Source organism: Loxodonta africana, chromosome 20, assembly GCF_030014295.1.
Source record: "Loxodonta africana isolate mLoxAfr1 chromosome 20, mLoxAfr1.hap2, whole genome shotgun sequence".
In the NCBI taxonomy this organism is placed as follows: domain Eukaryota; kingdom Metazoa; phylum Chordata; class Mammalia; order Proboscidea; family Elephantidae; genus Loxodonta; species Loxodonta africana.
The window spans coordinates 57,576,898-57,596,019 of NC_087361.1; the positions used below are offsets into that span (position 1 = coordinate 57,576,898).

At 45.8% G+C, this 19,122-nt stretch overlaps 1 protein-coding gene across 3 annotated transcripts in view; it reads right to left on the reverse strand.

Moving 5' to 3' along the window:
• Positions 1-411: 411 nt before the first annotated feature.
• RUNX1 (RUNX family transcription factor 1) overlaps positions 412-19,122 on the reverse strand; it is a 305,359-nt gene continuing 286,648 nt past the window's right edge. For 2 of the 3 annotated variants that reach the window (XM_064273230.1, XM_064273228.1), the window contains 2 exons: positions 17,934-18,095; positions 412-11,244 (listed from right to left, as the gene is read on the reverse strand). In XM_064273230.1, coding sequence (XP_064129300.1) covers positions 10,769-11,244; positions 17,934-18,095 — 638 coding nt within the window. In that variant the 3' untranslated portion in view covers positions 412-10,768. The remainder of the gene's footprint in view (positions 11,245-17,933; positions 18,096-19,122) is intronic. The other variant, XM_064273229.1, reaches the window with a different exon arrangement.

Below are 19,122 nucleotides of genomic sequence, written 5' to 3' on the forward strand. Positions count from 1 at the left end.
CTCCAGGGATTGATCCCTCCTGACAACATGTCCAAAGTATGTAAGACACAGTCTCGTCATCCTTGCTTCCAAGGAGTATTCTGGTTGTACTTCGTCCAAGACAGATTTGTTTGTTCTTGTGGCAGTCCATGGTGTATTCAATATTCTTCACCAACACCACAATTCCAAGGTGTCAATTCTTCTTCGGTCTTCCTTGTTCATTGTCCAGCTTTCACATACATATGATGTGACTGAAAATACCATGGCTTGGGTCAGGTGCACCTTAGCCTTCAAGGTGACATCTTTGCTTCCCAACACTTTAAAGAGGTCCTTTGCAGCAGATTTACCCAATGCAATGTGTCCTCTGATTTCTTGGCTGCTGCTTCCATGGCTGTTGATTGTGGATCCAAGTAAAATGAAATCCTTGACAGCTTCAGTCTTTTCCATGTTTATTGTGATGTTGCTTATTGGTCCAGTTGTGAGGATTTTTGTTTTCTTTATGTTGAGGTGCAATCCATACTGAAGGCTGTGGTCTTTGATCTTCATCAGTAAGTGCTTCAAGTCCTGTTCACTTTCAGCAAGTAAGGTTGTGTCATCTGCATAACGCAGGTTGTTAATGAGTCTTCCTCCAATCCTAATGTCCCGTTCTTCTTCATATAGTCCAGCTTCTCGGATAATTTGCTCAGCATACATGTTGAATAGGTGTGGTGAAAGGATACAACCCTGACAGATAAAGATACAACCCCAGATGGAGAATGATAGCTTACATTTTTAGAGCATTTCCAATGTGACAGGCACTGGTCAAAGAACCTCACCAGGATTAATGCATGCCATTATCACAATACACCTATCACCACAATTTACGGATTGGGAAACCAAGAAAAAGAAAATTTGTCCAAAGAACCCTAGCAAGCCTGTGTGGAGTTTCCACTTGGTGTCAGGCAAGACTCATTCTCTTACTCCCATGCCTAGTGGTCTCTGCAGATCAAAAGTTAGGGATGTGAGGGACTTCATGGTGAAGCCTTACAACGACAGCTCAAGAGAACACGCTCAGTGAGGGTGGATTTGCACTGAGAGGCGATGACCCACAATTCCGGAATAATTCTGTTTTCTCTCTCAAATGCATTTTATGATCTCTTTTATTTCCCTCTCAGCGAGTTTACCCCACTACTAATATTTTGCCCTCACTAACGTGGTGTTTAACTTATACTCTCCGAATGCGCCCTGACTGATATAGCAGAGGTGCTGGGGACAAAGACAAAAGACAAACAGCATCAGAGTCTGATGAGTCGCCAGGTGGGTAATCCACCTTGGACACTTGAGAACGAGTTTTGAGATCATGCTCCTTCCCATGGGACCTTTCTTTGGGAAATGAAAAAAGGTGATGAACCTGATGCGCCAACACTTGTGTCAGCTCCGTGGCCAAGCTCTGTTCCTGTCTCATGCAGGTGGACAAGGGCAGAAACGAGATACTGCGTCAACAGGAGGCCATCTGAGCCAGGAGGGGACGCAGGACTGCACAACAGTCCACTACCTTCTAGGAGAAAATCTGGACTGTCCTGTGTCTGTAACTTAGTCCTTCTCTCTTTGGGCACAATGATGGGTGGTACAGGGATACTGAGTCAGTGTCTACCATCTATGGGGTGGGGGCTTCCACTTGCTGTTTTGGATTATGGTAGAGAGACAGCTGCCTGGGCTGGAAAACAGCCTCAGGGTATGATTGAGATTAAGGCTTCAGTGGCAATCTGGTCCCCTAAAGATTACAACTTTGGAAACCCTATGGGACAGCTCTACTCTGTCCTATAGGGTCGCTATGAGTTAGAATCAACTTGATGACAACAAGTTTGGTTTGGTTTTCATTGGTGGTGCAATGGTTGAGTGCTTGGCTACTAACCGAAAGGTTGGCAGTTTGAACTCACCCAGAGACCCTTTGAGGAAAGACCTGGCTATCTGCTTCTGTAAAGATTATGGCCTAGTAAACCTTATAGAGCAGTTCTACGTTGCACACATGGGGTCGCTCTGAGTCAAAATGAACTCGATGGCACACAACAACAGCAGTGGGCTTTTACAGGGATTTGAACCTAGGATTTCACCCCAATTACATCTTGTCCCAACATGCTTCAGATGCCCTTGGCCTTGTCAGCCTGTTGCTCTAAGCTGTTGGCCTAACCTTGTGCAAGTGTTTGCATATGTACGTGTGTACACAGAATGTTGGAGACCTATAATTCTAAGAACTCTCTTTATTCCTTACTCGTAAAATTATGCTCAGCTTGATTGGGTCCAGTGTTTCTTAATTTGCATCCCTCACATTTTCCTACTTTTCCCCCATGCACATATGCAAATAGCATCAATCCCAATGTCGCCCTTATTCACTTCCCATGGCGCCTGGGAAACAATGAGTGTTGCTGGTTCATTTTCTACTTCTATCCAGATTGCACTTCTCCTTTCTTGGCCTGACAGCTCTTACCTGTCCTTAGAAAGCAAATCTCACCAGTTTATTAAAGTCTTCCCAATTCCTTCAGACTGAGTTTCATTCGTCCTTCTTTTGGGTTTTTCATACCATGCTACTTGGTGGTCTGTTTACCTGCCTGGAAGACCATCTACATGATCTGAAGGCTTGTGTGAAATGAAAACTCAGGGCCCCTAGTTAAAAAAAAGTCACTAGGTTAGGGGACGTTGAGGCTGTGTTCAGGGTGATGGAAATATTTGGGAATGGATAAGGGCAATGGTCGAACCACGTGACAGATGTAATTAATGTAACTGAACATACCTGTGAAGACTGTCGAAATGGCAAATGTTTTGTTATTTGTATATTTACAAGTATGAATAAATAAACAAATTTAAGATGGTGGCAGGAAAACGATAAACCAAGTGTGGGGCCCATTGAAGACTGGGGTCCATACAGCCTGCCCTTCCCATCTGCCTGAGTCTCTGGATTGCTAGCAGCTCAACTCCCCCGAGCTCATCATGGTACCTGGCATAGGGCACGCACTCAGCGAATACTGGATAAACAAACGAATCAATCAGTGAACAGCTATAAGGATAAACTTTTGAGGAGAGGTAGCCATCTTGCCAGAGAGACACTGTAGCTTTCGGTTGCCTGCAGAAAGAAACCCTTACATAACCACCAAAGTGGGAGAAGAAAGTGGCTGCATGCAATTCTTTGTAATATAAATACGCGTACTTTGTACGTATGCAAGATTTTCATCTTCAAAACACATTAAAAACATTAACTAATTCTTACAACAGCACTAATGAAGTTGAAACTACAGGGAGAATTTGAGGTAGGTAAAATCTAATTACCAATATTAAAATTTGGCACACAAGTCATGTCCCCCCTGAGGGGGCTGCGAGTGCACTCCCTCCCTCCCCGCTCCTTTAAACAAACGAGCAGAGGAGCTGAGTTGCAGTCTATCATTCAAGAAGGGGGTGAAGCTGCCCTTGGAGAAACTCCCAGGCTGGGGGAAAATGTATTTATACGCTAGATTAAAAAACAAAAACAGTCTCTGTCAAGTTGACCCCGACTCATGGCGACCCCATGTGTGTTTGAATAGAACTATGCTCCATAGGGTTTCCAGGTCTTTCTTCTGAGGTGCCTCTGGGTGGACTCAAAACTTCCACCTTTTGGTTAGCAGCTGAGTGCTTAACCATTTGCACCACTGAGGGACTCCAGGCACCAGACAGAAGGGTGCATTCTCTCACCTTTGAGTTCCCTTTGGATGCAAGTATCTAGGATCCTATCAGAAACACAGGATATGCTCATTTTGGACAAATATGTGGGGAATTTTGTGAAGTCATAAGCTAAAGCTCAGCCAGTGATCCCAGACCATAACAAAGATGGTAGTGACTCCATGGCATCCTGACCTGATCCACACTTGGGCACTTTGGTGAGAACTATTAGTGTCATCTGGGGGTGAGAGGAAGCTTGAGCCTTTTTTCCAAAGTAATCAGTGGGCCTAAAGTGACTGGGCACCATAAAGCAGCTTCTTGAGTGTTCTGAACCTCTGGGTTCTCCACCTAGAAGGAAGGAGACCAGGGACTTCTGCACCATAGCCAGGGCAGAAGATGCTTGTCCTCTCTGGGGCAGAGACAGCCCTTCACTCCAGTGGCCACCTGGCCTTTGTATCCCACAGGACACGTGGCCAAGGCCTCCTGCTTCCTTTCCTTCACCCCCAGGGCCCTAACTGAGCAATACTGGTAGCCCCATCATTACCACAGAAACGATCCACATTCGTGCCCGTAGCAACCTAATGTACCACAACCCTTTAAAGGACAATCTGTGGTATCTGTCAATATTTAAAATCATTTTCAACCAGCTGTCTCCTTTAAATATGTAGAAATTCTAGCATAAGGGCACAAAGATACATGTAGAGACTTGTGATAGCAAGAAGTTGAGGACAACCTAGATGTCCATCAGTAGGGAAAGAGGTAGACCAATTAATACAACTAATAAATTTATGCTCTGTGGTCATTCAGACAATGAAGTAGATCTCAGTGTGCCAGTTGCCACTGAGTCAGTTTTGACTCACGGCAACCCCATGTGTGTCAGAGTAGAACTGTGATCCATAAGGCTTTCAGCGGCTAATTTTTTGGAAGTAGATTGCCAGGCTTTTCTTCCGAGGTGCCTCTAGGAAGACTCAAACCTCCAACCTTTCAGTTAGTAGCTGAGGGTGTTAACCATTCATACCACTTGGACTCCAAATCTCCGTATGCTGATAGGAAAAACGCACACTGCACATTAGGTGAAAATATGCACAATGGTAGGTATCGCATGATGCTTTTTGGGTGGGTTGCGTAATATGTTGTGAATATTACGGGCACAGAGGAAACTTGGAATGAGGAACAAGAAGCAGTTACCAGTAACCGTAAGGCATGAATTGGGGAAGCAGAAGACAAGCATTTTGACACTGCTTATATTTCTAATAATGAGTGGTGTGTACGTGCGTGCATTTAGCATTTATTGGCATGTATTACGTGCTAAGGGCTTTTTAAAATGTTTTACATGTATTAACTCATTTACATTTCATAACGTAAAGCATTATTATCTTTATTTTAAACTTGGGGAAAACAAAGCCAGGATGTTTACTTTACTCACTAGTGTGAGACAGAACTGGGATTCAATCCTAGGCAGTCTGATTCCCAAGTCCGTGCTTTTAACGGCCCCACTATACCACCTTTCTGAATATAGATAACCTGATCCTAACGCCTGTTTCCTGCCTCCACGCATTTGCCATTGCTTCCTGGGCTAGATCCTGTCATGGATTGAATTATGTCCCCCCAAAAATGTGTGTATCAATTTGGCTGGGCCACGATTCCCAATATTGTGTGGTTGTCCTCCGTTCTGTGATTGTATTTTATGTTAAAGAGTATTAGGGTGGGATTGTAACATCCTTAACCAGGTCACATCCCTGAGTATCCCTGGGGTGTGGCCTGAAAAATCTTTTATCTCTTAAAGAGATAAAAGGAAAGGGATTTGAGCAGAGAGCTGGGGACCTCAAACCACCAAGAAAGCAGTGCAGGGAGCAGAGTGCGTCCTTTGGACCCATGGTTCCTGCACACAGAAGCGCCGAGTCTGGGGAGAGATTGATGAGAAGGCTGACAAGAGAGAGAAAGCCTTTCCCCTGGAGCTGACACCCTGAATTTGGACTTTTAGCCTACTTTACTGTGAGGAAATAACCTGTTTGTTAAAGCCATCCACCTGTGGTATTTCTGGTACAGCAGCTGTGGATGACTAAGACAGAACCTTTCTTGTTGACCCTACTTGCTTTGGTTCTTGACGTTTTCTGTGGCACAAGCTTTAGACGGTTGGAGTCTTGAGGCTGAAATACTAAGAGTACTTCGCAGGGAGGTGGTGACGAGGGAACACCTCTTTTAAAAAATTCCTACCCACTATCCAGCCTGGCTCCTGTGATTTACGGAAATGGAGGCTGACGAGGGGGACTGACCTCAGAGTGAGCATACACCCTTTCCACTTTGTTAGCAAATGCTAAGCAATTCTTTTCTTTCTTTTTTTTAACAACCTTTAAACATGCTTCAGTGCTTCTTCACATCCAAAGAAGCAACACTGCCGGCCTGGGCCTTACCTAGGCCGACCCGTCTTCAGAAGCCCAGGTACACTTCCTCAAGAGGAAGACAGAGGAGGGGGCACAGACTTCAGCTGGAAGCCTGGGGGCGCCAGAGGAACCCATTTGTTGAAGGTGTTTTCATAGCAGCCATCGTTTGGCTTCTCGGCCCTATATTCCAGAGAAAACCAAAAAACCAAACCCATTGCCACTGAATAGATTCCAACTCATAGTGACCCTATGGGACAGAGTAGAACTGCCCCATACGGTTTCCAAGAAGCAGCTGGTGAATTCGAACTGATGACTTTTTGGTTAGCAGCCTTAACGCTTAACCACTGTGCCAGCAGGGCACCCTGAGAAACATGAAACCAATTTGATATGGTACAGGCATTTATCAATGTGTTTGTCATTAATGCTAGTTATAATATTGGGCTTACGAAGAAACCACGATATGAAGAAAGTAAGGCTCCAATGGCTTCCAGGCAGCAGATCAGCTGCAGTGCACAGGCAGGCATGGGGACCCCTCCAGCAGAGCGAAGTGGCCCACCCCACCGCCTACTGTGGACAATGGATAACGGACTTACCTACAACAGCGAGCCTGCTCGCTCGTGATATCTAGAGACACCTTGGAAAGGGGGCTCTGGGATAATTTAAAACCCCAGCACTTGACAGTTCCCCTTCAGGAGATGTTCAATATGTCAGTACCAGGGAGAAAGAATCCTGTGCATAAATTTCCAGGATATTTTGGGAACAGACCCAATCATTGGTACACAGACACGGGGTGGGGGGGGGCTGATCAAGTAGGACAACGTCTCCTGTTGTGTTTTTTCAATAGATTTAGTATACTGTCATTTCGATTTGGAAGTTTATTTTTTCCATGATTTTTATATATCCAGAATAACACAAATAACACAGTTTCGTTGTTTTTGTGTTTGTTTTTTTGCACATTCATTTCCCCTAGAACAAAAAGTGAACAGTTTTTTTTTTTAAATTGGAACCATGCTATTAGCTGTTTACAAAAGTGAATAAAAAGTAGCTCGTTTTTAAGTCTAAAATAAACAAAGTAGAAAGAAGCAGTTTTTTTCTACAGTATTTAGCAAACTTAAGAAAAAGTCTTTAGAAACACAAAAAATGAAAAAAGTTGTTACAGGCATTAACAATATTTTATAATGAAGCTTAAAATCTATTTACATACATAAATACAATTAACTCTGTTGATGCAAGTCTTCTGGAAGGAAAAGAAAAACAAAACAAAACAAATGCCAAATGATCAGCCTCATCAAGACTGATCTGGCTAAAGGGAGGGGAAAAATCCCAAACCAACCAACCAAAAAAAGCCAAAACAACTGTATACTGTACGTAAACAAAAATGTATTTTGTTCAGATGTTAAAAAATGTTTTGAGATTACTGTTAAACTGATTTTTCACGTATAAAAGACTCCAAACGTAAGTCATCCCCGCCCCCCCCCCAAAAAAAAAACAAAACCAAAAACTACCAACAGCAAAAATCACCAGGACGGAATGTCCCAAGAAAACAGATATTTCAAGACAGAAATCTGCAATACTAAATTGCAGGACATTTGAGTGAAACCATTCATTTCCTTTCTAATCAGAGTATTTCTGTTTATCTGCAAAGAGACCTTAGGCAGCAGAAAGGCTGTCTATTTACTCACTGATGGTAATTTGCCCGGGAAGGTTTTTGTTGCTGCACTTGGACAGCAAGCAGACCCAAAATGGTTGGCAAAGCCACTGTTGTGCTGGAAGAAACCCATGAAGAGGAAAAAGGCTGACTCACCATGTTCCCTTCTGTGAACTGAGTGGAACTGACGCTCCTTGTGTTCTGGACATTTGGATTGGTTGTGGGGGCTCCTTAAGAAGGCAGGAGAGAAAAGGTGGGGTTCAGGAGAGGGAGGGAGGAAGAGATAGGTTCTTAGGGAGAAAAACTGAAAGATGTGCCCATGTTGAATTCATAAGGAAAGGCAGGAATAAGACGTAGAAGTGGCTTATTCACTCTCTTCTCCTGGACACATGCTGGGGAACACGTCTCCTTCTTACATCATTGGCTGAAGGATCTCACTGAGGAACAGAACACCCTAATTTACCTGAAGGCAATGAACACGGTTTCTCAAGGGGGAAAACACAAGTGAGACCCATCTTCGAAACAACTAAATTTCAATTTTTTTTTTTTTTTCTGGAACCATTAAATACTGTTGATGCTGAGAACTGCCTGCGAAGCTCTGAATGGCCAAGCCAGAGGGTTTACAAAACAGTGACAAGCCCTTCCATCCACAGCTTTGGGAGTGGAGGCTCAACATGAAAGATCATCTGATTCCCTTGTGGGGCATTAGGCTGGTTGTGAATTGAACTGGCAAGTATTGTTTTCCTTCATTTTCTCAAGTCAGCTGTGGCGATATGCACTGAAAAGAAAATTCTAAGTTCAATTTGGAGGAAATGTGCTAGTGGTCCATAAAAAGTTTTAAATTTTATGACAATTGGTAATTTTGCTGCAAAAATGTAATACAGAATAAAACACGAAACTGAATTGTGGAGGGCAAGTTATGTCTAAAACAAAAATGAGTATGTTCTGCTTTTCTCCAAGAGCTGTTTTAGCTCTTTCTAGGTAAAAATGACCCTGACCACACAAGCTGCTTTACTCTTTAATTCTTTCACCAAAGTGCTACTGCATCTGTGTAAAACAAAGTCAATATATATATATAAAAATCAAAAACAAGTTGTTTTAAATAAGTCCAGCTGTTTTGCTGCCTGCAGCCAAAGACCTTTCTAATTTGAATCCTTAAATTTATAAAATAAAAATCAAACACTGTTCTAAAGTCCTGCTTTCAATACTTTTCAGTTGTTCTGAAATTGCTTCAACTAATTTAAGAGGTACGTTAAATACCAGATCGTTTTGAGCACACACGTCAAAATCAGCAGTTAGTATGTATGAACTGCATTCTGACCATATCCTCCAATAAACATAGTGCCATAAAACTTACAGCCATGTTGGATACACTTGAATCGTAGCTCTGGGCAGCAGTGACATGAAATCTTCCTGTCATGCAGGTGCACGGGTCTAAGTGCACACCCCCCACAGGGTAGGGTTTCAGCTTGGGTGGAAGCAATGCAAAGACGGGTGGTACTCTGCCAAGTGATTCCATCAAGGCACACAAGAGGGAAATTGACTCACCAGACCTACTTCTGCGTCACCCTCTAAAAACTTAGCTGGGGACCTTCCCTCAAAGGCACCTGGTCTCGTCCCCTGAGGGACAGTCAGAAGTTTTGCTCTGCATCAAAGGGTAGGTGCTGTGCTGTATCAAAGAAAGCTATTTTCTTCAGGATAAAATAATGTGAACTCTGCATTTAGATGACCTACTTCTTACCCTAGAACTAAACAGTTAAGGAACCCTTAGGTTCATTCGTTTGGTTCCCATGTAGATCCTGCTCCTCCACACATCTTATTTGGGATGTGTTTGGTTATGAAGCATGTCTAAATTATTAGGAGACCAGGGTAAGCAAACCCTTAAGCAGAAGATACATCCTCTCCAAAGGGCCACTGACCACAATCTCTGGCACCTACCTGAATCCCCTGGGACTAGATTTGACCTCTGTCTGAAGACAGGGAGTAAGTTATGAGACCCTTTGTTGAGCTTGGCAGAAAATTCTGTAATTCTGATCCTTAGAGTGACCTTCGGTTTCTAAAACGTCTATTAAAACCACTGCTGCATTAGCTACCAACTGTTTTAACATTAAAAGGAGTTTAATGTAAACAATAATTCTAGATAACCAAGTGATCACATTACCCATCCTTTTTTTTTTTTTTTCCAGCCAACTTCACGTGATACATTTAACTTTGGCTACTACCCAAACGAAAAAAATGTAGTACTTGCTATTTTTTTCTTAATAAAAGTACATTTAAATAATAAAAAAGTATCAACACATAAGCAAATGTTTAAACGTCAAGATACATAAATATCTAGGAATTCCTTGTGGGAATACAGTAGTTGAAAATGACCCAAAGCTGTAGCTGTTTCTCCAAAAACAACTACAAAAAAGTCCAAAAGAAAAGTTAAATAAAAACTTACAGAAAAGGGAATCAGACTTTTTTCCAATCATCAAAGCAAAAAAGCAAGCTCAAGTTTTTTATACACATATATATATAAAATAAAAACCACCTAAATGCAAACACGCATTTTGCAACTCATAAGGTGCGGAAAATTAAAATATGAATTAGGTATCAAACAGGATGAGTTGCACCCACCCTCCCCCCAAACACAAATTCCACACTCTTTGGAATCAACAACTTGGTTAAAAAGTTAAAGTCCAGGGTATAAACTCTTTCTTTTATTCACAGCATTGCTAAATCAGAAGCATTCACAGTTTCCCTCTGGGAATCTTCCTGTTTGCCTTACAACGTGTCCATGCGGTGGCGACGTGGACACCCTCAAGTTGTGTCAGGTTGGAAAAATGCGAGATGGGCCAACAGAAATTGCGAATTGCATGGGCTTCGGCAGCGCAGGCGGCTTGCAGGCCCGTCCTGGGGCGGCCCCAGCAAGGCGCTCACCCGGGGCCGCCGCTGGGCCCACGCAGGCTCTGCTGGACAGAAGCTGGGCTCTGCAGGAGGTTCTTCCCGGCGCTGTCACGTGGCCACTGCGCGGCGGCCTAGTGACACGGGGACGCTTTCCCGGAAGCCCACGGGCTCCCTGACAACGACGTAGAAAGCACGCGCCTCAATATGGCCGCCACACGGCCTCCTCGAGGCGCGCGGTGGGCGCCATGTTGGTAGGCGAGTTGCTGTGGCTGCCCTCGGCCTCCACCCCGTCGGTCTGGTTCGGGAGGCTGGGGTTGAGCAGGGCCGAGCCTGTGGAAGCGTTGGTGCAGGGTGGCAGGATGCGCGGCGGGGAGCGCTCGCCGCCCACCATGGAGAACTGGTAGGAGCCGGCAGAGGCGCCATAGTACAGGTGGTAGGACGGCGAGCCGGCCTGGAACGGGCCGCCCTGCGCCTGCGACGAGCCGGGGTAGGGCGGCGGCAGGTACGTGTGGTAGCGCGTGGCTGAGCCCATGGCCGGCATGCCGATGCCGATGCCCGACGTGACGGGCGTGGGCGAGTAGGTGAAGGCGCCGGGGTAGTGCATGCGCGGGTCCGAAATGGAGGGCAGCGCGGAGAACTGGCGTGGGTCGCCGAAGGCCGTCAGGTCCGGCGCGGCTGGTGGGGGGGGGGGGTGGGAGGAGAGAAATATCGCGTGAGTTGGGAGGCTGGGGGGAGGCCACGCCCCTTCCCCCTCACTGCCCTGGGAAGACAACCCAGAATGCTACAGCCTGGAAGGAAGAGCGTGCGGTGGTGTAGATCAGTCCCCCTGCATCCGCGGGGATTGGTTCCAGGACTCCGTAAAAAAAAAAAAAAAAAAAAAGTCGCTACTATGGAGTCGATTCCAACTCATAGTGACCCCCTAGGACAGAGGAGAACTGCCCCATAGGGTTTCCAGGGAGCAGTCTGTGGATTCCAGTTGCTGACTTTTTGGTTAGCAGCCTAGCTTTTAACCGCCGGGCCACTAGGGCCCCATCCAGGACCTCCACAGATAACAAAATCCGTGGATGTTCAAGTCCCTTGTATGAAATAGCATAGTATTTGCATATAACCTACTGAACATCCTCCTGTACTTTAAATCATATCCACCAAAAAGAAAAAAAAAACTGGCCTCAAGTGAATTCTGACGCATGGTGACCTTATAGAAAGTAGTAGAATGGCTCCATAGGGTTTCCGAGGCTGTCATCTTTATGGGAGCAGACTGCTACATCTTTCTCCTGCAGAGGGGCTGGTGGGTTCAAACTACCAACCTTTGGGTAAGTAATCAAGCCCTTAAGTACTGTGCCACCAGGGCTCTTTTTGTGTACAGCCCTGGAAACCCAATTCTGCCCGTCCTGTAGGGTCCTTTGCTGTGTTAGCAATTGACTTCACAGCAATGGGTTTGGTTTTTAGTTTGTTTAGGGCAGTTGAGAATTGGCAGTTTCCTATGGTTCAATCTATCACATGCTGTAGCCATGACTACGAGTGAATATCAGCGAATATGATAACCACTTATCTCTGTCCCCACATCTACCTCCAGATGAGTTCCACGTTTTTAGGGCAGATACAGCCTTGATTTCACCTGGTATTCTCTAACATGTGCTTCATTCGTGTGTTCACATAAGCGGATGTGGGACCTTGGTTTATCTGCTTCAGTTTTTGCATGTGTTGGGGTTTTACCAGGAATGGTGAAGCTTTGTCTATGAAATTCACTTTGGTAGAATTGTGCATGTATGGTTCTACAAACTGGGCTCTGATTCTTCTGCTGTTCAGTGTGTCCCTCTGCATTTTTCTTAACCACAGGCTGCTCTTGGTAAGTACTAGGGGGCTTAGGTGCTAACAGGGGTTCCTTGTGTCCTGTGGATTAGGATTTCTCAACAGTTGACATTTTGGACCAGGTAATTCACTGTTGTGGCGCTGTCTTGTACATTGTGTGATATTTAGCAGCATCCCTGGCCTCTACCCACTAGATCCCAGTAGCAATCCCCCCTCCAGTTGTGACAAAGAAAAAATGTCTCCAGACATACATTGCCAAATGTCCCAGGGGTGGAGGTGGGGCAGGGGGTGGGGGGCAGAATCATCCCCAGCTGAGAACTACCACTGGTGTCCTGGGGTAGTTTCTGTTCCTCAGACTTATTCATTAAATGTCCAAGCCAGGACTATAGTCATTACACCAGCAAATCCAAAAGACAGCAACAAAACAGGGCAGAAGCAAGAATGAAATGTTTTAAAATTTCTAAGTTCTCAAATCAACAAACAAAAGAACTCTAAGCTGAGGATGGTATGTGGCCTGTGTCCTTTTGTGTTGAGGCTGATTGAGAAACTCAGGGGAGCCAGGAGCTTGTTCTGAAAGCAGAGCTACCAGGGTGGATTAATCTGTTTTTGGAAGGCATAGGCTGTTGATCAACTTCCTCATATTTCAAGCCTATTATTCCAGCAGCGAGCTAGTTGGTTCGTTTTTTGTCTCTCTCTCTAATGGTCTTTTATTGCTCTAACACATTTTGAAAAATGAACTCCTTTGTAAATGTGGGGTGAATGTGATGAGGGGCTATATTCCTCATCAGAGAGGTAATTAAAGTTTGTAGAAAAAGCCAAAGTCTGCAGCAAAGCCCCTCCACTAAGGAGGAAACCGGTAGTCAGACTTTCAAACACACACTCCTATTAATCTTTTCAAAGAGAGTCAGATATATGGGCAGGGAAAATGTCATAAAGGACAGTGGTTCGAGGTCTGCCCTTTCTTGGCCACTCTTGAGCTAGCTCTGAAGTCAGGCCACACCTCATTCCACAGGGTTTGTCCCTGCCAGCTTGTTGGGGCCTTCTGTGAGCAAGCCTCGGGTCACTTGTTTGTGCTTACACGGAGAGCGTTAACAGGAAGCTTTACTCCCTTTTTCCAGTTAGACTTCTGTAGTCTAGGGAGAAGCCGAGGTGGAAGGGAAAGCACTGGGCAAACACAGTCAATCTGTTTTCATCTGAGGCAAGACTCCGGACACAAATACATGACTCTGCCCATTATTCCTCTTGCTTCATTTGCCCTGAGACAAAAAGGTGAATCTACTGGAAAAATGAATGAAAGGTCACCCTGTTTCACAGAGCTGTCTGGACATGCCCTGCCCGTCTGTTCCAGCTACTGCGTGTTAAGGTGGTCATGGCACCGAGTTACTGGAATCCGGGGTGAGTCCATGGTTTGTCATAGGCATAAGTGCTGGGATGATGTGACAGCCTCAGCTGTCGTGGAGAGCAGCTCTTCCGTGTGTGGGAAGAAAAGTGAAAGATCTTAAGTATAGCCCAGGATTTTTCTTCTGTCTGTATGTAGCAACTTCATACTGCATGACTATCCATTAGCAAAATGGATGCAAAATAATATTGATATTGCAAAAAAAATACCTTTTTTGGTACACATTTTGATAACAGAATGACTTAGGCCTTTTAGATGTGTTCAGATTCAAATGATCTATCCAAATATTTGTTTTCATTTTGTGTTTGGTCTGACAGCCCTCACCAAGACCCAGCACTCCCCTGGCTAAGCTGATCCATCCTCCTGGCTGGCCCGGGTGCTCCTTACTCAGCGCCACTGAATTGTGTCCTACAAAGTATGTGTTAGAGTCCTAACCCTATACCTGTTGATGCAGTCCTATTTGGGAAGAGGGTTTTCTTCTAGGTTAAAGAGCCCATTGTCAGTGGAGGGTGTGTCCTAAAACTAATCACTTTAAGCAATAAAAAGAGCAGATAGGCCTAGAAGCCAGCAAGGACGAATGGGGAAGATAGATGCTACGTGAAGATCACCAAGGAACCCAGGAAGAGAAACTGAAAGAGATACAACTTCCCACAGAGCCAACAGAGAGGGACTTCCCCTATATCTGTCACCCTGAATTTGAACTTCTAGCCTCCTAAACTATGAGAAAATAAATTCTTGTTCTCTAGAGCCACCCCCTTGTGGTATTTCTGTTATTCCCGTACTAGGTAACTAAGATAGAGGGTGAAGTGAAGACCCCAGATGCCCACATAGAGCTTTTTCCCAGTAGGAAATCTGGGGATTAGCTGGCTCAGGCATTTGGGTTGCAAATGTTTCCCCACTGGTGGGGCTAAATATTTGCCATGACAGCTCCAGCCTTCCTTCTGCAGCTTGACAAGCAGGAAGGCAGCCCCCCTCCAGGGCCCCTCCCACTGCCCCAGAGGATTAAATAGCCTGAGCAGATAATGGCAGCCTTAAAAGGTGCTTCTGCCTGACTCAGATTAATGCATGCTGTCCACTGCCCAGGTTGGCAGCTAAACATTAATTTTTTTTAAAGAAACCTCCAGATGACAACTCTTTTCAGACAAGGTGTGGAGGCTGTCTGAAAAGGATCAGGAGACAGACAGAGTCCCAGTCCCCTGGCAGAAGGAAGCCCAGGTGGGGCTGGGGCCAGGGAGAGGGGCAGACACAAAGCCTGGGGCGGATTCCCCCAGCAGAAGGAAGCCCAGGTGGGGCTGGGGCCAGGGAGAGGGGCAGACACAAAGCCTGGGGCAGCTTAAAAGGTAAAGCAGACACGGGGTAGTGTCAGGTTCTCAAAGCTGTGGGCCAGTCGGCCACTTTTCTTTTCTTTCATGTACCCTCCCCAGGTTGATTACACTTTTCAGGTCTGTGCTCCAGGCTTATTTCTCCAGGGAGTTCCGCCAAGTTGAAGAGCAGTGTCCCTGCAGTTCCCTGCCACCAGCGAAGAAAGCTCATTTGGAATTTTCTCTGGTCACCCTCCGACAGTGGAGGATAAAGGTGCGTTTTCCCTCCTGGTGCTGAAATGAGCAGTGGTTTTTATCTACCTCATGCTCCCATACCAAAAAATGTCCTTAAAAAAAAAAAAAAAGTTGCCGTGGAGTTGATTTTGACTCGTGGTGACCCCATGTGCTTCAGAGTACAACTGTACTCCACAGGGTTTTCAGGGCTGTAACCTTTTGGAAGTAGACTAGCCAGGTCTTTCTTCTGCAGTGCCACTGGGTGGGTTCAAGCCAGCAACTTTCTGGTTAGTAGCCCAGTGCTTAACCGTTGGCACCACCCCAACCACGCCAAACTCAGTGCTGTCGAGTCAATTCCGACTCATAGTGACACTATAGGACAGAGTAGAACTGCCCCATAGGGTTTCCTTACAGAAGCAGACTGCCACGTCTTTCTCCCGTGGTTTGAACTGCTGACCTTTGTTTGGTTAGCAGCCAAGTGCTTAACCGCTGTACTACCAGGGCTCTTTTGCGCCACCCAGGGACCGCTAAGATGTCTTTACTCCTTGGGTAATTGAAGTCCACGTTATTCAGAAGCATAAGTGTGATGGGGGACTTGGGAGTGGGCATGTTAAGAGACCAGTTGCTATGGATTTTACTCTGACTCATGGCAACCCTGTGTGTCAGAACTGTGCTCTGTAGGGTTTTCAGTGGCTGATTTTTCTGGAAGTAGATCACGAGGCCTTCTTCCTGATTTGCCACTGGGTGGACTCAAACTGCCAACCTTTTAGTTAGCAGCTGAGCACATTAACTGTTCGCAGCACCCAGGGACTCCACGGGCATGTTACTCATTCCTTTAAAAAAAGGTCACCCTTCTGTCTGAACACTGGCTAGCTGGGGCAGATGGCCCCTAGGGTTCTCGGACTATATAGTGCCTGTCTTGGGTGGTGACCACGTCAAGACTTACGTCAGGAATCCTAGCGCACAGACATACTGCAGGGAGATTTCCAAGGAGGCGGTTGTTGTGGTGTCAGAAGTAGCCCATAGTTAGGAGGCAGAGCTGAGCCACCGAGAAGAGTTAGAGAAAGCTGACAGTTGTCTCTGAAATCAAATGCTGTTCCTGAAACTTCTAGAAACAACAAACTGGACAGCAGTCATCATTCTTGTGCCGCTCCCTTGACACCTCAGCCCAGCAGGTGCTATGAAAACGTGGTGTTAATGCTAGAAAACAATGGGAAAACTGAGCAACTGAGCTGGCTTTCCGATTTCAGTACAGCACCCAGGAATACTTTAAGGCAGTGGTTCTCAACTCGGGGCAGTTTTGCCTCTCAGGGGACACTTGGCAATGCCTGGAGACATTTTTGATTGTCGCACCTGGGGGGAGGGTGTTACTGGCATCTAGAGGCCAGAGATGCCGCTAAATATCTTACACAAGACAGCCCCACAAAGAAAACTCATCTCACCCAAAACATCGACAGTGCTGCTGCTGAGAAACCCCATCTTAAGATGTCTGAGAAGCTATAAGTGGGGGGAGAAATCTGAAGTAATCACGGTTGTCTGCGAAACAGCATTACACAACACTGAAAATGGCAAGCCTGGCTTCTTTGCCCCTTTGCCTGCCCCCTAATCTGCTGTGATCTGATCTCAGGAGCTGAAAAGCCCAAACAGCTACCCTTTTCCCAGTCCAGGACAGATTACGCGATAAACAAGGTAGGCACCGGCTTACTTGTGCTTACTTACTGATCTGTAGTGTACGATTTCACCTATTTTTCACCTCATCTTTGTGAAAAACCATGTGAAATTGTGCTCTACAGATTGGTAAGTAAGCACAGGTAAGCCCGTGTGTACCTTGTGCAGGTAACCTGCCTCTGCCCCAGTACATGGGCAAGTGTGTTCACGGGCATCACGGTGTCCAAGTGCTCTGAAGTATTTTCACAGTTGGCTCAGGTCCAGCTTCAAAGCCCCAAACAGTGAGTTTCTCTTTTTGCTTTCAACAAAGGTATTTTTCTCTGTAACTGCGATTTCCCTGCCCACGAGCACAGGTGAGTGCCAAGCCCAAAGGGCTTGTGGGTTAAATGACTAATATTTAATGAGCTCGCATTGACAACAACGGTGCCAGCCATGACCCCGAGCTTCTCCTCTGCTCCTCTAGCCTGGGTGTGAACAACTCATTGCTGGCTTGCTGGAAATGTCTCATTTGGGGCCTGTTTTCTTCCCATGCCACCCGTATCCCCATGTGCCATTCCTGTGGCCTGTGACAGTTCACTCTCCCCACCACAGGCCAGCTCCACGATCCTGCCACTCCAGAAGTCATTCGGAATAGTAAGTTCTAGAGGGTGACTGTTGTGATGAGTTGGCCTTTCATCCTGTTAACCCTTCAGCTGCCACTTGTTTCTGCCAAACATGGGTAACCCCAAAATGCCCAAGGGATTGACTTCTTCAAGCCACTTGTGTATCCACACCTGCAGTGTCTCTGTGTGTCCAGAAAAATCAGTGCATGGATGAGAGCCTTAGAGTAGGATAGGCTGCCTTGTCTTTAAACTGTGTTTTATAAGCTTGAAAACGTCTACCAACGGCTTCCTGCATCTCTAAACTTCCCCTCTAGCTTGGCTGGGAGAGTGGGTTTTCAGGCAGCTTACTTGAGAGCCGACTGGAAAGCTCGGCAGAGAGGGTGGTCATGCCGCTGGCCCGTCCAGGCGAGATGGGTGTTGCTGGGTGTACAGAAGGAGAGGCGATCGACCCCAGGTACTGATAGGACTGATCATAGGACCACGGTGGGGACGGCTGGAGCTGCCTCGAATCTGCAGAGGATCAGGGAGGGCAGTTACATAGTGAGTGGGGGAGGGAGGGGTTAAAACAAGGAAAAAGCCTTTAATGAGAAATTAATCAGCTTTGTTTAAATAGTTATACTTGTATGCAACATGTTGTTGTTGTTGTTAGCTACTGTCAAGTTGGCCCCTGACTCATGACAACCCCATGCACAACGTAAGGAAGTGCTGCCTGGCCCTGCACCATCCCCCTGATCAGCTGGTTGAGTATCAGACCACTATGATCCACAGGGGTTTCAATGAGGATTGGACCTTTGAGAGCCATAGGGTTTTCAATGAGGATTGGACCGTTGTGATCCATAGGGTTTTCGTTGGCTGATTTTCGGAAGCAGATCACCAGTCCTTTCCTCCCAGTCAGTCTTAGTGTGGAAGTGCCACTGAAACCTGTTTAGCATCATAGCAACACTCAAGCCTCCACTGACAGACGGTGGTGGCTGCCCATGAGGCGCACTGGCTCAGAACCGAAGCTGGGAAGCTGGGTCTCCTGCACGGAAGGCGGCGGGAATTCTACCACTGAGCCAGCAGCGTCTCCATGCGCGACGTATGTTATCAGTGTTCAATAAACCACTAAATCCCAGCCTCTACTTCTGTTGGATGATTTCCCCCAAAATGGTGCTGGAGTACAGATTGATTCTTTGAGACTTTGGTCCAACAACTGTTCCTTCTAAAGGTTTCGCCTGAACCAGTTGTTGGTAATGAGAGGAGCTGATGACATTTTCAAGGTTAATGTTCAAACTGTTTAGCGAGAGCACTTGACACCTTCAGGTGTTGAGTCTGCAGACAAATGCAGCTTTACAGTAATTACAGTTATCATCATAAAACATTTGTTCGAGTGTTTATCAACTCAGGTGATCAACTTTCTATAGTCAGTAAGCAAAAGAGAACGTAGAGTTTTGGTATTTTGTGTACCTTTGGCAAAAGTATTCAATGTTTTTTTTTTTTTAATGTCTTCTATTTAGGTGAATTCTCTCCCAAGGATAATAGAAGGAAAAAACAACAA